Source organism: Rhamphochromis longiceps, linkage group LG16 (genome assembly GCF_057381845.1).
Source record: "Rhamphochromis longiceps isolate RC_006_pf linkage group LG16, R_longiceps_female_GT1.1, whole genome shotgun sequence".
Classification (NCBI taxonomy): domain Eukaryota; kingdom Metazoa; phylum Chordata; class Actinopteri; order Cichliformes; family Cichlidae; genus Rhamphochromis; species Rhamphochromis longiceps.
Window position 1 is genome coordinate 28,310,350 of NC_140572.1, and position 19,914 is coordinate 28,330,263.

A 19,914-nucleotide genomic window follows, 5' to 3' on the forward strand; every position below is an offset into this window, starting at 1 on the left:
ATGGTCAACACTGTAAGTAGAATGGGCTTCAATGTTGGTATAAAGCTGAGAATTTCATTATTATTATGTTTATATGAAACCTTGATTAAATTGCCTGTTATATTCTCTGCTACATATGGGGGAATCTTATTGGCCCCCTCACGCCTGCACTGTACAAATACATTCTGACCTTCCTGTCTTTGTCAGAAATTTGTTCTGTTGTTCACTTTCAAGGTGAGAACTAATGAGGTACGTGCAACATATCTGATTTAATGTGATTTTTGAGATAACATTGCAATGCACTAGGGTAATTAAGTCTTTAAAATCAGGTGCATCCTAGCTTTAGATGAAGGACCTTTTTTTTTTTACCATTTCTAAACTCTTGAAAACAACAGTTTTCTACTCAATTTAAATTTCAACACACATGGATGTTTATTTTCCTTCCAAAGTCCAAGACATGGCAAAACACACTCTTAGGAAGCATGATCTAAGAAGGCTCTCACTGAAGCCCAAGTGAAAAAACATTTTTAGCTTTACACAGTGGAAACTCAAAGTGGATACAATTGCTTGAATTATATCCCTGTTTTTACAGTAGTTTATGTTGTTTCCCTTAGTAACAAATGAAAACCAGATGTTGGGGTGTCAGATTACAGAACGCCAGTGTTGTGGCTATTTGTTTTCAGAATGAAAGACTGCATAATTGACACATTATTAAAACAAGAAAGAGTGAATCGACACTAAGTGCTGATCAGATTTTAAACTTATATGTGTTAACTCGGCAATAAAGCATATCAAAACTGAGAAAGCAACCCCCAGGATTTACCAGTTTCCAATAAATATTTCTCTCTTCTATTTAAATTGTTTCCCAACAACCCCTCGTCAGTACTGGTTACATAGATCCCATTGAGAGTAACACTGTGGGCTATATGAAAACCAGAGTGTCATATTGTCTGAAGTGAAAGGAGCCCGGGGGCTCTTTAGCATATGGCAGCAGCTACATTCTGAGGCTTGTGCCTGAGGTGCCTGTCAGCATAGTCATATGCGATGTGTGTTTATGTGCGTGTTAGTATGCATCTGTCTGCATGTTTCCTTCAGCTGTTCTCAGGTGTTCTGGCAATAAAGTGTTCTTTACTCTAATTCCCCACACACGCACCTCAGCAGGCAGAGTAACATGTCCCCGACTGAGGCTCAGTGTCAGCAATCACATGGATGCCTATTAATCTGAATTACAGTACTGAGGGGACTTTAAACTGGAGTGAGAACGCATGAGCCATATTTATAAGACATCAAATAAATATAGATATAGATGTAATGTTGGGGAAGCCTTTAAAATAAAATTTGTATCATCATTAATTTTAAACAAGGAGAAAATATTTGAATTACATTTAAACAGAATGCCTTTTTGTAATCACTTCCAGTACACAGTGTGATAGTGTAATATGCATCATTATTGTAGTATTTCAATATTGTAGTCTTGTGGGCAGGCAATCATCACATCAATTACTACTAGTTGTTAAAGTATTGCCGACTGAGTTCATTCGGTGAAGTGGGTCACTGTCATTGCACTTTCATTGTGTGTGTGTGTGTGTGTGTGTGTGTGTCCAGCAGCAGTGCAGCTGACCTATTTTCTTTTAAAGAAGAGAGCATGTCCTCTGCAGCACTGGTCAATAAAACTGCCCTGTTGGAGCTTAACTCTAAAAACAGGGGGGGACAAGCAAGGATTTTTTTTCCCCCTATACACACACACACACGCACACACACACACACACACACACACACACACACACACACACACACACACAAACACACACACAAACACACACACGCATACACACACACACACACCCAAGCAGACATGCAAATATGAGCACATTTCCTCATTTTATTGAAAACTGCACTACAACTTGAGTATGTTTTTCAGTTTTCCCATTATCCATTCTTTGTTATACTCTTTATCTGTCTGCATCTTAAAAAATATTTTTCTTTCCTGTTAAGAACCCCCAATACGCATAAAACATACAAAAAAAATATCGTTCATTAAAAACAGTTTCCGTTTCTCGTATTCGCTCTTACAGTAAATGATTTCAAATGATAAATATGTTTGGCTTTGAAGTATTTCTTCAGAGAATAACAGCGACACAGAATGCTTGACATGCACTTAAAGAGAGGATGTTGTGAGTTTCATCATCTCGAATAATGGATTGCTTATGCTCAGTACTGTTATTATGAAGTTTTTTTCAATAGCGATAATAAAAAAAAAACTTTCTGGAAAAATAAACTAGAAAATAAAGCAAGAGATGGGAATCTGTCAACTACAGATCAGTTTCTCATAAACAAGCTTGCAAATAGTAATGCAGTTGCCATTTGTTACTACTGCCATAAATGGGTTTAGGGTACTATAGCCTGGCCAGCTAAATCAACAAGATGACGACATGTGTACATGACTGGTTATCGCTAGTGTTAACAGAAGCACAATAGCCCTGTAAAGCATGAGGGGAGACAAATGGGTTTAAATGCTGATTGGGTTGACTGCTGTGTTGCCAGGGACTGTAAAAGTGGAATGTCTATGTATGTGTGTGCACTTGCATTTGGGCAAGTGCGAGGGCAATAAGAGGCCAATGTCTTCTTCAAACACAGTGACTGCATACAAACAGATAAACACCCCACATGTGTTGAATTTAAAAACAAGGACTGTTTTTTTTTCTTGTGTAGTGGATAAAGGCAGAAAAGTTAATATGATGATAAAGAGTATGATATCTAGAAATGAGTTACTCACTTTTTATTGACAAGCAACATTTCCGCAGACATCAGGACAATGAAAAAAAAGGGCTTATGTAAAGTGTAGAAATTTCTTCATGGGATCATTAATATAAGACCTAGAATCCATCTGTTAAATGTACACACTTAGTAAGTACACACTTTTTATTATTTGCAGCGAGCAAACTCAGTGATGTAGCATGCAGTTAAATAAATGGTGCACTGACTATAACCTGTATCATAAACGTTTAAACAAGAATTGAATCCAGGTTTTGGGGGGACGCTCAGCACTTTAGCAAAAGTCAACCACTCAGAAATATTTTGAAAAGGTTTTCTAGAAACAAGCATTAACTATAAAGTAAAATGCCTATATTGTTTGGTAAATGCTCATAAAATGAGTACAAAGAGGTAAAAAAAAAAAGGGGGGGAGTAATTTGCTAATAACATTGTTACCCTAAGTTGTTCAACTGATATCTGTCCACTCATTTTCAGTAATTAGGGAAGGTGAAATCATTTGTGTCTTTGGAATGAGGTTAACCATAATTCATTGTTTATTGATATATAACAAGCATTTCCTTCCTTTAATGCTAGAGATGGAAAATTTAGTCCCCAGAGTCTATGTCTCTCACACTTTTATGCCTCGTAGTATGTGTGGCAGGTACAAATTAAAATCCTGAGCCAGTTGCAGAATAGAGACATCGGAAAAATTTTTCTTGGCAGAAAAACCAAAGTATATAGCAACGAAAAAAAAAAGGTGGTATATACTTTCTCCACTATCACTCCATCAAGTGCAAGGTTAAACTTCTGCCTCCTTACAGTCACATCACCCCTTTATTATTGAAATTAACATAACCTCACTGTGTGGGTGGGTGGGTGTGTAGGGGTGTGGGTGTGTGGGGGTACGTGTGTGTATGTTTCTGAAGTTTGTTCCGGCTGGTGTGCCGGTTGCCCTGGATTTTCTTACTGACCTGGCTAATCTCTGGAGTGTGGAGTGTGTAGGAAACAGTTATTGCATCCTTGATGGATACAGCAGGGAGTTGATCCATGCCTCTGCATGTGTGGGGTTAGTAGAGTCCTTGCCCTGTTTTGTCCCAGTTTATTGTCCTTCACAGCAGCTTTGCACACATACATACGCACACATGCTATTTTAATAAAAGTGCCCTTGTCAAATCAAATGCAATGTGGAGTAATGTGACTTAGAGTAGCTTTCATTGTATTTGCTAATAATAAAATGGAAAAAATAAATTAGCAAGACATTTTAAATTCCTGATGATGGGGAGATTTTTTTGACCTATGTAATTTGCGCAGATACAAACAACAAAAATGTGAAATTTACTATAAATATGAGATTCAAAACATGTCGTGTTTTCATCTCAGTGCTTTTCTGATTTAAAAATGCTACGCTGATTTCACCGTGTAGCATCTCAGTAAACAATATATTCTAATTGGCATCTGTTCTGTTGATTTTGATCATTTTCTCTCAAACTGAAGCTTTTGTGAATATGAAAGGGAGGGGGGGGGGGAGCTTGAGTTTCCTCTTTTTATTAAATCAAGAAGATTAGACTGATATATGAAGGCCGATACTTGCTCCAATTAAAATCTAATATAGTGCAGTTAGCACACTGCTTGTTTTATGATTACATTACACTAATTAACATGATTTTAATTTGCTGGAATTAATGAAGTTTAATTTCAAAGGCTACATCTGGTGAATCTGCTTTTAGAAAACACAAAGAATGATCCGTTACTTCACATAAACCCTGTATCATATAATTTGCTTTTATATATATTTAAAACAAACACATATAGTATTTGGTTTGTTACTATGATGATGTGCCTTTGAGTATCTAACTTCAAAAATATATGCTTTTTTTGCTTGTGTATCAAAGTATCAGTAGTATAAACTGTCCTCCTCCTCTTCATCCTTTCTTCAACTCATCCTATCCTCCTCCTCCTCTTCCTCCTTTCATCCTCCTCTATTTCCTTTGGTCCTCCACTTACCCTTTCATCAGGCTGCTTTATTATGCAAATCATTGTTGGACCGCATCACTTAATTAAGCTTTACTATGCCAGTTTAATAATAATAATAATGGATACTTTATTGATCCCCATGGGGAAATTACTTGTTTTTCTCTGCATTTGACCCATTCACTCAGTGAAGCAGTGGGCAGCCCACTAAGCAGGCGCCCGGGGAGCAGTGTGTAGGGACGGTACCTTGCTCAGGGGTACCTCAGGGTAGCCGTTAAGTGGATTCGAACCGCCGACCTTCCGATCATGGGGCGACCACTTTACCTACTGAGCTATCCCTGCCCAGTTTGCGTGTGAAATCTAACACACATGTACAAAGCACACTCTCAGGCACAATAACACATACTCATCCTAACTTTTAAACAAACATTAAAGGAACTGGGAGGTTTAATGATTGGTATTCGGAGTCTGAAATCATGCTCACAAACACACAAGCGGTCCCTCTGTGCAGCAAAAGCACCTCTTTGAGTGAGTGCAGATAAAAAGACTTGAATAGCAGGGTTTTCCCAAGTCATTAGCCTGCAGTTAGTATCTATACTCCAATCTGGCCCTCCGCTGCTCACCTTGCAATGCCAACTGCTTCATTCCTATTGCTCCTAAAAGTGCTACTTATGAGATTGTGGTGGCAAAACTAAATAGCATGGTCTGAAACTGATGTAGCATGTATAGGTGCTCTTGACAGAGCTAGCTCATTAATTAATATTAGTGAGGAATTTGAACTTAGTCTTAATTAAATACAGCAATACCAAAGTTTTTCGATACAGATCGGTTTATTTACTGGTATTAAAAAGTAGCAAACAAAAAAATATATATTTATAGTTTAAATCTAGCAAAAAAAAGAAAGAAAAAATAAGAAACTGTAATAAACTTGTTGTCACTTCTACATCCCCTCTTCTTCTTGCAAGCTATGTGCAAACAAGTGACCCAAACAAAAACAGTAAAAGGATCAAAAAATATGACCCTGAAAGTTTAGAGTCTAATAAAACCCTTCTTGTTATTCAATTGGCTTCAGTAGCTTTCATCCCATTTACAAAAAAACAAAAAACAAACCTGAATTGGAGGCACTGTTAAAATGAATTCTTGCTCCTGACCTTCTGGAGGCTTGAAAATGCAGAGAATAACTTCTGCATTGGTCGACAATACTGACTACTGACATCTGAATATATTCTCACATGTCCCTGTAGTGATTAGCAGGGTAAATGACATGATAATTGAACATAAAGAGATAAAAATGTGTAGTGATTTGCCTTGAGACACAGCCTATCAATTCTGATGATTGTTTTCATTTATATTTCTGACAAAATTAATTTGGTTTATTGGGTTACAGACATATTAACTTCAGCAAATTGTTTGCAATTCAGCGCACTGGATATCCATGTTACTCTGTATATCAGAATACTGAGTTATATATTCATAAATTAGTTTTTCTTACCTCAATAAGACTTTCTAGGGTATATTTTGCAGGTTTTTTTAAGGTAATAAAAATGGCAATATTAGTGTATTATAGCCGCTTATATCTAACATTTCATGCCAAACTGAAGTGCATTGAAAAAACTTAAGATGGGAGATCATAAAATAACAGCAAAACTGCACTTTGAATATTAAAAAAAAAACGTGTATTTTTATGCGTTAGTCAACAGTTTGCTTAACATGTTTCTACATCAACCCCATTATTAGGAAGACAAAAAAATCCCACCAAAATATGCCACCCTTTCATAAAAGACTTTGACCTTTCTGAGATTTCTGTAACTTGTTACTGGTTCTGCCTGAAGCAGGATTTCATGGCAGGGGGCAAGATGTTTACTGTTGCCATGTCTCCAGTAACATTACAAGTGGCTCCGGATAAGACCGCCAGCCAAATGCCTAAGCTGTCAAAGTAAATAACTTTTCCATTTCAAAGAGAGCTATTCCAATTAAGGAAAGAAAGTTGGAGCAAAAGAATGAGAGGGAAAAGCCGCAGAAAAGAACTCAAGGAGGGAGTGCAAGATGAAGGGAAGCGGACATGGAGGGAAATGGAAGAGGAGGAGAGAAAGAGTGAAAGTCATTGCAATCTTATTGGAGTGAAAAAGAGAGGTGGTTTGGAAACAGGAAATCAATTGTTGGGCCTGCGTTTTGGTTTGGCTCTGTTTGCAGCTTGACTTAACCTTGAAGTGTGTGAATGGGAGAAAGCACTATGCTGGGATCAAGACTGAAGCATGATGCAATGATAGGGAGTCAAGGGCAGAGCACTTTCCCACTTTCCCACTGTAAATTGATTGTTGTAAATTGTATCAATTTGCAAGTTATCTTCAGGGGTTAAGACACTGATCATGTGACAAGTAACATTCTGAATGTCATCACATTTTGATAAAATTATCACAAGGTAGTTTAATAAAATGAGCTTAATATCTTTTAATAGTGTAGTGATTTGGATTTTCCCAGTTCTTTACCTTGTAGCTGAGTTTTGGCGACCTTTCACACACAGACTGCAGGTGCCACTTGAAAGCTGTATATCACAGATTTTCTACTTAAAAAAAAGGGAAACAGCATCAGCGTAACAGGATTTTTCTTCCCCTTGAGTTCCTTTAATGGAAGATGATAAAGACATTGAACGGAAGTCTTGTACGAAATGAGACCTTCCATCCTAAACAGCAGTCAAAGCATGTAGAATTGTTGAAGTACTGGACTGGACACCAAATTATAATAATGATCACTACTGGTAATGATCACTACTAGTAAAAAAAAATCAAGGAACTAGATCCACAATCCAAAGACATGTAGTTAGTGGGAATAGGTTAAATGGAAATTCTTAATTGCCCATAGGTGTGACTGTGGAAGTGAATGTGAGTGTGAATGGTTGTCTGTGTCTATGTGTTAGCCCTATGACAGACTGGTGACTTGTCTGGGGTGTAGCGGAAGTGGATGGATGGATGATGGCTAGACCATCTAGTACAGCAGTCCCCAACCTTTTTTCACGGACCAGTTTATGTCCGGCAATGTTTTCACGGACCGGCCTTGTGGATAAATACAACAAAATGAAACCAATGATCTAGCACTTATGCTAATTATTGGAAAGGAAGCCCCTTCTTGTTTGCAGTGGTCATGGATATGTTGATAAATGAGGTCAGGCAGGAGACTCCATGGACTGTGATGTTCGCAGACAACACTATGAGTGAATGTGAAGCGCAGGTGAAAGAGAACCTGAACAGGTGGAGGTATGCTCTGGAATGAAAGTCAGTAGAAGTAATGCAGAAAGCATGTGTTTGAATGAGATGAAGAGTGGTGTAACAGTGAAGATCCAAGAAGTAGAGGTATTAAATGTACAGAAGATGAGATTAGATACCCAATGTCAACCAAATTCAAAGCAATGGACAATACACAAGAAAGGTGAAGAAGAGAGTGGAATAGCTGGAGGTGAGTGTCAGAGGAAGTTTGTGTCAGAAGAACAGCTGCAAGAGTGAAAGGGAAGGTTTACAAGATAATAGTTAGATCTGCTGTGATGTACGGTTTGGAAATGATGGCTTTAACAAAAAGACAGGAGGCTAAATTGTAGGGTAGCTGAGTTAAAGATGTTAAGGTTTTCATTGGAAGAGACCGGGATGGAAAAAATTAGAAATGAACATGTCAGAGGCACAGCTCAGGTTAAGCATTTTGAGACAGAGTTAGACAGGAAAGGCTGAGATGATATATTCGACAAAGGATGCTGAAGATCTAGGCAGGACAAAAAGAGGAAGACCACAGAGAAGATTCATGGATTTAGTGAAGGAGGACATGCAGAGGGTTTGTATTACACAGGAGGATGCTAGGGATAGGGTGAGATGGAGGCAGATGATCCGCTGTGGCGACCCCTAAAGGGACCAGCTGAAACAAGAAGAGGAGTATTGATTGAGCAGAATGCATTCCCAGTTATTTTTCAACCACCATGTCATGTGGCTTCTGCAGCTGTGTATGTGTACACGTGTGTACTTCTGTGCGTGTATAACTGCTGTTTCAAAGTGTGTAAAAGGATTGTTCCATCTGCTGATATGTAGAAAGTAAAAAGACATCATGTTATACCTTTATGTGTGCGTGAGTATTTAAGACCATCAGTTGAACGGCTGTTTATATGGTTAAAGAAATGAGTACTTGTAGGAATAGTGACAGAGCCTTTGCACGCTATTGACTGCGAATAAATAAAAGATAATTAATGGTGGAAAACCTTCATATTTTTCTCTGAATGTCAGTGTAACACTTCCTGATTGGATGAGGAGTTAATCCCCTCGGTACAAATATGATTTTACCATCAGTCTCTTTTAGAGCGGCTTTTTATTCTGGCAGACCTATATTATCCGTTTCCAGCAGTTGTAAAAATATGGTTGTGGTCATGAAAAAAATCTGTACACTGACATATGAAAAATCTCATACTGTAAGTAGAGATTTTGTTCTCTAAGATCCTCTCGGTATCCAATAAGTTTCATAGATGTGTTGAAAAGTCTTCAGTGTTGACTCGCCAGAGTCATTTAGTATGCCCTGCAATGGACTGGCCACCTTTACACGCTATGCCCCGCCTCTGGCCCTGTGATGAATAGGATAATGACACTGTAGCAGTTAAGAAAATGGATAAATGGATGGAAGATGTGAAGTTCATTTAGTAGGTGCAGAGGTTAATAAAGCTACTCAGTAATTTAATTTTAGTTCCACAAATTTATGAAATTTATAAATGAGCTCAAGTACTTAAGATGTGTATTAATCTATAGCTGGAAATAGTCCAAGCTAATTTGCAATGCCTTATTGTGCGAGCAAGCTTTGCTAAAAAACAAAAACAAAAACATGTATATATATACATGCCTTTTTTTTTTTCTATTTCTAACATGTATGCAGGGGAAAAAACAACTTGATTTACATTCTCTGGCAATATCCATGCAAAACTCTAAGCTATGATATAAATGACTTGGAAAAAAATCTGCCACATGTGAAAAATAGCTTCTCCTATAAATATGCATGTGTCTGCATAAGTGATTTGTTTCTACCCTTGAGTGAAGTTGGTATAATACGGTACCTAAAAGAAAACAGATCTACTTGGACTTGAGCCCAGTGACTTAGCTGGCCAGTATATATGGTAAATGCATCTTTGTTTGGTGTTATCCAGTGGTGAATTGTTAGTGGCATACATACTCTATCAAAGTCTGCTCATGGCTAGACTAATCAGTCTCTCCCGCTAGTATGAGACTAATGCATTTTAACTCTTGCCTATTATCTATAATTCTCTTTTATATTCCACAATTCTGTTAACCCAGCAATTTCCTCTGCTTCTGTTATACGATTGGCTGTCAGGTGTAATTTCCTGGCGTGTCCTCCAATCAGGGTGGTCTGTTTTCTGTGTGTCAGCAAGTGTTGGGGTTGCTCTTCCATCAGTAGGATCATACTGGGGGTGTTTGAATCAGCTTCACATTATATTACTATCTCACACAAGCATGCATGTACCTTCTCTTACAGACTACCACATTGTGGAGGAGAGGTAGTATTTAGTGCAGCACAGGGACCTTGGTGTGGCAGTGTCAGTGATGGATATGGCAGTAGGATCAGCAGTCTTGGCTTTTGCAGAAGTGTGTTGTCCACCACTGGGATCTGTCAGATCTGTTCTGCTGAGCCCACGCATTCTGCTGGCTGGCTGCTATTGCTGCTAGCTATTTCTTTAATCGCTTGTGTGTGTGTGTGTGTGTGTGTGTGTGTGTGTGTGTGTGTGTGTGTGTGTGTGTGTGTGTGTGTGTGTGTGTGTGTGTGTGTGTGTGTGAGTGAGTGAGAGAGAGCGAGAGAGAGAGAGAGAGAGAGAGACAGAGCGCAAGCTTGTCTGAGTATGTGCACAACACTGGGTTTACAAGGAGCATATATTACAACTGCAATTGGTTATAAATCCAGCAGAAAATAAAAAGGTCATCAAATACACCTTAATGGCCATAAAATGACAAACACAGTAGCTGTTGGTTTAAACTTTTTCATAAAAAGTGAAAAATGCACAAAATAAACATTTAAACCTGATTACTTCCTTGCCTCGATCTTTCTGCACATGGACTCAGTCTTGGAATACATTATGCTCTTTTTTTCCTTCCAAACAAAGAAGACTTGCAAACTGATATTGTCCTCTGAGACCTTGTTTTTTTACTTTTAATTTATAAGCTGTAAGAGATGAAGAATTAAAAGCAGTACTACGCTAAACAGATGATAAATATCTGTCTTCAAAGAGCTGGTGAAACACATGCCTAAGAGATCCATCCATAAAAGCATGCCATAAAGACACACCTATGAGCTGCCATAAGTAAAAATCGTACTATATTAACATCATATTAGCACATCCCATCTAGACAGCTTATGCACACTTAGCTGAATTGATTTTATAATCACTTTGACTTTGACTTGGATATGTTTAAGAAAATGGATAGATGGATAGGACATTCATACAGTATTCCAATTCTAAGATATAAAATTTCTGCCATTTTTGTGGCAGGAACTGGAGGAATGGTTACAGGAGCTTGAATTTCCAGTTACTGTGGTTCGGCAGTGGAGATACCGCTCATGCTTGGAAATACAGTACTGTTGATGGTGAACTCTAAATGCAGTTGACCATCATGGAAAGAGACAGTTTGTATGCCTAAATGCTTTTTATCTCACTATAACTCTGGATAAGTTGACAGAGGTTTCAACCTTTGGTGGTGGGAGAAAAGGGGAGCACTGAATAAAGTAGAGTGGAACTAAATATGTAGAGAAAGGAAGAAGAACAGAAAAAACACAAGGGAAAGTCTTTTTTTTAATCTTCCCCCCTTGATCTTCCATCCTACACAGAAAAACAGACACACATACAGTCTACTTTCACATGCAATATACTTTACACAGGTAGAGTGTCACCCTACTTGCACAGATTGCAACAGATTAGTGGTGAGTAGGAGTTAAAAGAGCTGCTGAGTGCACATTTAATACCACAGATATTTAAAGAGAACATCCCTTTTATCTGAGGGGACAATCTGCATTATTCATGCTGTGCCCTCTGAGAGTTGAAGGGAGGAGGAAATAGATGCAAATACATTTCAGAGAATTATTGTTTTTACTAGCAGCCAATGGATTCCTGTTACATTAACAGGAGATATACATTCTGTCTCCTTCCAGCACTTTGTTGGTGTCAGTGTGTCTGTGTGTTTGTGTGTATGTGAGAGACAAAGAGAGTGCATTAAACATGTCCAATCTTTCATTTTTTGACTTGCAATTGTTGAAGGTGCTCTGAAGAAGAATGCAGCTATTACACAGCTGCCGATGTGCTGGTTCAGCGCGATGCTCATGTATCTGTCTGTGTTGTTTTTGTTTTCAGCGTGCAGGGCAGGCTTCTACAAATCTACTCTCGGGAATATGGAGTGCTCAAAGTGTCCACCTCATAGTTTCTCTCACCATGAGGGGTCTCTTCACTGTGGCTGTGAGAAAAACTACTTCCGTGCTGAGGGAGATCCTGCTTCTATGGCCTGTACTCGTAAGTGTGCATTTTCCCCCAGTGTAAATAGCACTAACATTTCCTGGTGAGCTATCACATAGTGAGTCAGTGAGTCTCATATGTTGCAGTTTGTATTTTGTGTCACTAATATAAAGGTTTCCAGACATTTTAAACAACTTATTGTTTTGCAGTCGTCCATGTTTGCCCATGAAAATAAACACCTTCAGCACAACATTGGAATTCCAGAGATAACACACTGGGAAAACAGTGAATAAGTGGACACAGGAAGATAAAAATCCCTCATTTTTTTAAAAGGTCACATTTTCTACCACCTTTTGCACTTCCTGTGTGAATCTGTTTGCCTCCATCTCATGCAAATGGATTGCAGATGCAGACGACTCCTGCAAGTATTCAAAAATGCATTGTCTCTAAACCAATAAATCACTGCATTCCCTGATGTCAGATTATTGATACATCCGTTACTAACGGGGCTAGGAAGAAAAAAAAAACTGTGTGGGGAATGGTGGAAAATATAACGCCCGCAGCCGCAGACAGAATGCTAATTATAACGACAATCACAGCAGGTCCCTGTTGTGATTATCTCAACATCATCTTGTCAACTACGCAAATTTCATCTCATTGGGACAAACTGAGCAACGCTAGAGCTGAAAATGAATAGATAAGTTGTTAGGAGATAATAATCGTGATTATCTCAGGAGAGGTCTTTTACTGTTAGCGGTGTGATAAAGGTTGTTTCAAGCTGACTTTGGAAATTTGTTGGCAAGAAAATTTCAAAGGTCAGAGGGAAGGTTGAAGAAAAGGAGAAAATGTTTCTATTTTGTTCTTCATTCAGTACAGGGAGTGCAGAATTATTAGGCAAGTTGTATTTTTGAGGAATAATTTTATTATTGAACAACAACCATGTTCTCAATGAACCCAAAAAACTCATTAATATCAAAGCTGAATGTTTGTGGAAGTAGTTTTTAGTTTGTTTTTAGTTTTAGCTATTTTAGGGGGATATCTGTGTGTGCAGGTGACTATTACTGTGCATAATTATTAGGCAACTTAACAAAAAACAAATATATACCCATTTCAATTATTTAATTTTTACCATCCATCCATCCATTCGCTTCCGCTTATCCTTTTCAGGGTCGCAGGGGGCGCTGGAGCCTATCCCAGCTGTCATAGGGCGAGAGGCAGGGTACACCCTGGACAGGTCGCCAGTCTGTCGCAGGGCTAACACATAGGGACAGACAACCATTCACACTCACATTCACACCTAGTGGCAATTTGGATTATCCAATTAACCTATCCCCACAAGTTGCATGTCTTTGGACGGTGGGAGGAAGCCAGAGTACCCGGAGAGAACCCACGCAAACACGGGGAGAACATGCAAACTCCACACAGAAAGACCCCGGCCTGATGGTGGAATTGAACTCAGGACCTTCTTGCTGTGCGGCAACTGTGCTAACCACCGTGCCACCGTGCTGCCAGTGAAATTTTTACCTTACCAAGGCCCCACAAGCTCATCTTTGATGATACCAGCCCAAACCAGTACTCCACCTCCACCTTGCTGGCGTCTGAGTCGGACTGGAGCTCTCTGCCCTTTACCAATCCAGCCACGGGCCCATCCATCTGGCCCAAGACTCACTCTCATTTCATCAGTCCATAAAACCTTAGAAAAATCAGTCTTGAGATATTTCTTGGCCCAGTCTTGACGTTTCAGCTTGTGTGTCTTGTTCAGTGGTGGTCGTCTTTCAGCCTTTCTTACCTTGGCCATGTCTCTGAGTATTGCACACCTTGTGCTTTTGGGCACTCCAGTGATGTTGCAGCTCTGAAATATGGCCAAACTGGTGGCAAGTGGCATCTTGGCAGCTGCACGCTTGACTTTTCTCAGTTCATGGGCAGTTTGGTTTTTCCACACGCTTCTTGCGACCCTGTTGACTATTTTGAATGAAACGCTTGATTGTTCGATGATCACGCTTCAGAAGCTTTGCAATTTTGAGACTGCTGCATCCCTCTGCAAGATATCTCACTATTTTTGACTTTTCTGAGCCTGTCAAGTCCTTCTTTTGACCCATTTTGCCAAAGGAAAGGACGTTGCCTAATAATTATGCACACCTGATATAGGGTGTTGATGTCATTAGACCACACCCCTTCTCATTACAGAGATGCACATCACCTAATATGCTTAATTGGTAGTAGGCTTTCGAGCCTATACAGCTTGGAGTAAGACAACATGCATGAAGAGGATGATGTGGACAAAATACTCATTTGCCTAATAATTCTGCGCTCCCTGTATGAATCATTGCATTATTGCTATTATTAAAATGTAACACATGTCGCACAGTACCACTTACATATGACGTTAAAAAATTATAGTATGTTGCTGTTCATCTTGACTTGACTTTTCCACAACCGTATTGTAATGTTGACCGACTAATAATTAGAGATTAGGGCCACTTTTTCCTGCTTTAGCTGACCACTTCACACATTAGGGTTAGGCGCTTTGCACATGATCATGACCGTGCCATTGCCGATGACCGATAGCATTGCTGCAGGGCAGCAGAGGAAGTTAAACTGCACAATTATGGTAGCACCGTTCATGACACACAAAGTGTGGCCCACATGTAAAAGGCGCAGAGGTCAGAGCTGACCATAATTAGACAGATAGCAGCTGAACAGCTAAAACTGTATTAATTCATCACATTTTCTGGCTTGTTACTTTTTTAAATTAGACCTATAGTATAGCTGTCCTACAGTTCTTTTTTTTGTTTGTTTGTTTAGGCGTTAAATATTTCATCTGTCTTCCCTTCGGTCTTCACCATGCGCTGCATACACACTGTGGAGAAAAAAAAAGTTAACAAGATAAGCCAGCATCTGCAAATGAAAGTCACATAATGGGGTTTTAAAAATCCATCCAGCAGTCAAAAGTATCTTCTTCTGTTTTCTCTCACTTGATGCTGATGATGGATTAGTGTAGCTGCTCCACGCGCATTAACTTCAAAGCATACAGAATTCTGGGTGTAAACTTGTGTTTGCACGCCGCTGCATGCCCAGACATGTCTTTCTTACAAATATTGCTTATATGTGAAGGTGCTATTTGAAGTTTATTATGAACCTTATAATAATGATATTGATTTCATGCACCAATTGGTAAATGAAATAAAATTCACCTTGAGTTATGAGCTATTGCGCTTACTTCGATCATTGTTGATCCACGACATCGTCGCTCATCAGCACAACCCTATCACACAGCACAGTTGCAGACAGGCAGGTACGCAGCCCCTCTCCTTGCTAGCAGGTAAGGTAGCTGACCTTCAGAACAATGAACAACACTTTGAGGGATTTGGAGAGGTCACTGATGCTCCCGTTTATACATCACGGAAGCATTAAATAGCACATGATAACGTTTGTCATTTAACTAAGGCGTTTACTGGCTAGCTACTATATATATAATAAAACAATAATGTTAATGGCGCAGCCCAGCGCATCTGTAACATTAATAAACAGTGTTAGTTTAGTAGGATAACAAACTAATTTGTGTTCAAAAGCAGAGGCACCACTGTTACTGTATTTGTGGATAACTCTGAGTATTGATCTGAGTATTTGAGTATTGAGTATTTTCATGGGTGTTAATTCTGAGTTTGAAGTTCTAAGTTGCAGTACATGCAGTACACAGCAAAAATGTACATTGCTGAAAGTAAAATGAGTTAACTGACTTCTTGGAGGAATTTAATTTTCAATGACGAATCCAAACTGTTAAAGTTAAAGAAAATATAAGTGACTGAAACTTCTTCCACAGTAGTTTTGCACCTTTAGCTTTAACACATTGTGTTTGGTTTCACGTGCCAGTCAAGATGTGTTCAATCATTTTGACTTTTACTTTAGCTTCCCTGTATGCATGTGCATACAAGCAGTGCAGTGCATATACATGTATGCACATATGGGTAAAGCTAAGCTGAAATGCAGACTCAAAACTCTGATGTGGTCAGTGGATGTTATGTTAGTTGTACATTTTTTTTACTGATGTTTCAGACCTTTTTTTTTACCACTTAGATATTTAAATGACTGACTTTTAGAAACTTCTTGTGTGCAACTGTATTTAGAGTTAAAAAGTTTGAATCATGTAACTTGACATGTAATTTCACATGTCTTTCAAAGTTAGATTCATGAGACTTGCAGTTATCAGAACTTCTTTGCAGCCAAATCGTGTGTGTATTTTTCTTTTGATTTCTCTGGCTCAAGCACATAAATATCTGCGATGCAGATAACTGAGACAGCCACTACGCATAGTTTGGGAGTGAAGTAAATTCAGCAAAACAAACTAAACAAAGCGTTTTATCTCAAGACACAATCCAGTAAGCCCATTTGAATCTTTTTTTTCCTTCCTCTGCCTTCTCAGTTTCCCCCACTGAGCTATTTGGCAGTTTTGCTATGTCCCCCATGTAATTAGTCATAGTTTTTCATATGAGTATCTGGAAATCTGTTTGTAATAAGACAGATTTTATGTTAGTCTGAGTGAGTCAGACTCACTTGCTCCGACTGTGCCATGCTCCTCTTATTTCTTACGGAATTTGAAAGTGAGATGTAAACACATACATACTGTAGTAGATTCACCTATTTACATTAACATAACCCTAGTATTACGACAACTCATTCACTGTATAGCACTCATAGTAAGAATTTTCTTCCATGAAGATGTCCAAGTAGGCAAATAATGCATTGTGAAATATATATATATATATATATATATATATATATATATATATATATATATATTTTTTTTTTTTTTTTTTTTTTTTTTTTTTTTTTTTTTGCCTTTTTGTGAATTGTCTTCCTTATGAAAGAAAAAGGAAAAACTTTGGGAAATTTAAGGAAGAATAAACACCAAATCCAGCTATAAATGGGTGATTTTTCACAACCCTGCTCCAATTCTCAAAGAGAAAGACATAACAGCAAAGAAGTAAAATGACCATATAGTTAGAGTTAAAGTTCATGTTACATGTTCTGTGTACTACACTTAGCATATGACTTTGCTGTTAAATGTAATTCAGTTTAATGCCAGTCTACTGACTGATGTTAATATTGCTTTTCGTCTGTTATGCTGCTGCATTTTCCTTTCTTTGTGTTCTTTCCTTTCAATCTGCCTTTTTATACTATACTAATCAGTTTTTGTGTGTTTTTTATACTACTAAGCGTTCTGTCCTTCTGTAAATCCAGTGACCTGCCTCTCGATCTCACCTCATCTCCTTCTGTCTACCAGGACCTCCTTCAGCTCCCCGGAACGTAATCTCTTCCATCAATGAGACTTCTGTTATCCTGGAATGGAGCTGGCCTGAGGACACCGGAGGGCGCAGGGATATCACCTTCACTGTCCTTTGCAAACGTTGCCGTGCTGTTGCTGCTAATGGCAGCAGCAGTGGGACCCAGCGCTGTGAACCTTGCCGGAGCAATGTTCGCTTCCTGCCAAGAGCCATGGGACTGCACAACACCACAGTGACGGTTGGCGACTTGTTAGCCCACACTAACTACACATTTGAGATTGAAGCACAGAACGGTGTGTCATCGCTGGCACCAAAGATGAGACAGTACGCTGCCGTCACCATCACCACCAACCAAGCGGGTGAGATGTCATGATGTATGGGTGGCTAGCTAAAGATATGAGCTGAGACGATTGACTATACACAATAACAGCAATACTTTTGAACCATTTTGGATATTGATTGAAAGTTGTCTGCGTATAATCAATAAAAAAGATAGATCACTGATGTAAAAAACATAGGCCCATTCTCCAACAACAAAGAAAAAATAGCCTCTGGCAGATCTTAGGTTAAGCAGGTTGGTCATCTCATGCAGGTTGCAAGATTTTGCTTATCTCTATTTTTAGCTGGTCTGAGGACTGGGAACTATGGAGTGGCTGATTCATGCATGAAGAAAAGTGCATTTAATACAAGTGTATTATATGTGTAATAACAAGTACTGTGTGTAAATAAAAAAAATAGCTACCATGTTGATAACATACACAAGCTTCTCCTCCTCCTCCCCCTGTGCTTCTGAATATTCTGATAAAATAATACCCTAGCCTATGGTTTATATACCTCAAACATATGTACTACAACCATCAACCCTGGACATTTACAAGGCGATCCCAGGCCGCTATTCTCTTGTTTAACGACCAGGATCGAATGTCCTCCTCCTTTTCCAAAATATAACTCCTCCTTTTAACATACTCTCTTAACGTGAGGATGGGCTCCTAAAACTCCCATCAATCTTTTTATACAAATATCTCTCCACACATCCAGTTCTTACAAGAAAAAGACGGCAAAGGAAAGCAGTGCCGTGAAATTCCAAGGGTAAAATAAATCTAGCTGCAGCAGAAAGTGCCAAACCTCAGAAATCCATGACTCTAGCAAGGAATGTGCAAAGGTCCCAGTCTAGTTCATCAGCTTATTTTCTTCTTTTTGCCATTCCTTCAGTGTTCCCCTACACATTTTGCCTTTGTGTTTGGAAGCTCAGCATTTTTTTCTCAAGCAGTGTGGTTCCCTACATCCCCCCCACCGCCCTACCGACCTCCTTTACTTCTACCTGTCATGTCCCAAACCAACCCCACACCCAGTTTTTCTGTGTTCCTCTATTTTTCTGTATGGCTCTTCTTCTAAACCTTGAAGGTTGATTTAGCACCTGGAAGGGTGTTTTTTTTTTTTTTTACAGACCAGACAGATGCGAATTTCTCTCATAAGCTGTCATACAGCAAGGTCAGACTCCATCACATCGATGATGATAGGCAGATGGCAAGAGCAATGAATTTAAACAGAGTCAGAGTAGAGATGCCTTCAAGCAAAATGCAATGAAACCTTTAGTACTTCAAGTCTTTTGCTTGTTTTAAAAGTTACATGCAAATGTCGAGTCTTGGTGCCTCTGCTTTATGAATGAAAGAGACGCTTTCTCTCACAGGTTACAGGGTGTACTGATTATTCTTAGTATCAGTATCAGTAATGTAGTCCCCTTGGAATTCACATGCCTGTAAATCAGGAAAGCTGTGTGGAGAAAAATGAAAATCAAGTAATGTAAAATGTTAAATATTATAACAACAGATCCAAAATTGTAAAAACAGCCTCACACCTGTGGGTACGCTAAACGGGAAATACCATGAGGGTTGGATTGTATTGGATAACTGATTCAGATCTTGCTACTTGCAGCAGTCTTTGTGAAATGTCGTGTTGGGCTGACTTGGTGACAGGCTGATTTTCTTGTGATAGAAAACATGCATGTACTACAGCATGTAGTTTAAGGTTCAGAGAGTTCCAAGAGGGAGACTCAAAAGAGGCACTGCATAGAGTAAACAGTGTACTTATGGAAACTAGACACACAAATACAAATGCAGGAGCTTTGATATATATAAATCACATACCATATAAAGAGTCTGCTGTGTGTGTGCCTTTTAAGTGACAAAATAGGGATAAGCGTTAAATGTAGATTTTAAGTGTCTTTCTGGGTGCTCGTATGTTTAAGTGCACATGCATCAAAAGTTCAGATTAAAGCAAAATTAAAAATATACAAATTTGGACAAAAAAATAAAAAAATAAGCACATTTTTAGTAAGCATTATATTGTAAGTGTGTGGTTAGTTAGTAGGATTATCTCTGCAATCTGAATATATATTAGATTTGAAGAGGGCTTATCAACACTAAGAGATCTGTGTGTGCACAGAAT

At 38.8% G+C, this 19,914-nt stretch overlaps 1 protein-coding gene across 3 annotated transcripts in view; it reads left to right on the forward strand.

Moving 5' to 3' along the window:
- epha3 (eph receptor A3) overlaps nt 1–19,914 on the forward strand; it is a 95,779-nt gene that overhangs the window by 39,518 nt on the left and 36,347 nt on the right. For all 3 annotated transcript variants that reach the window (XM_085385172.1, XM_085385173.1, XM_085385170.1), the window contains exons 4-5: nt 12,083–12,238; nt 17,466–17,825. In XM_085385172.1, coding sequence (XP_085241298.1) covers nt 12,083–12,238; nt 17,466–17,825 — 516 coding nt within the window. The remainder of the gene's footprint in view (nt 1–12,082; nt 12,239–17,465; nt 17,826–19,914) is intronic.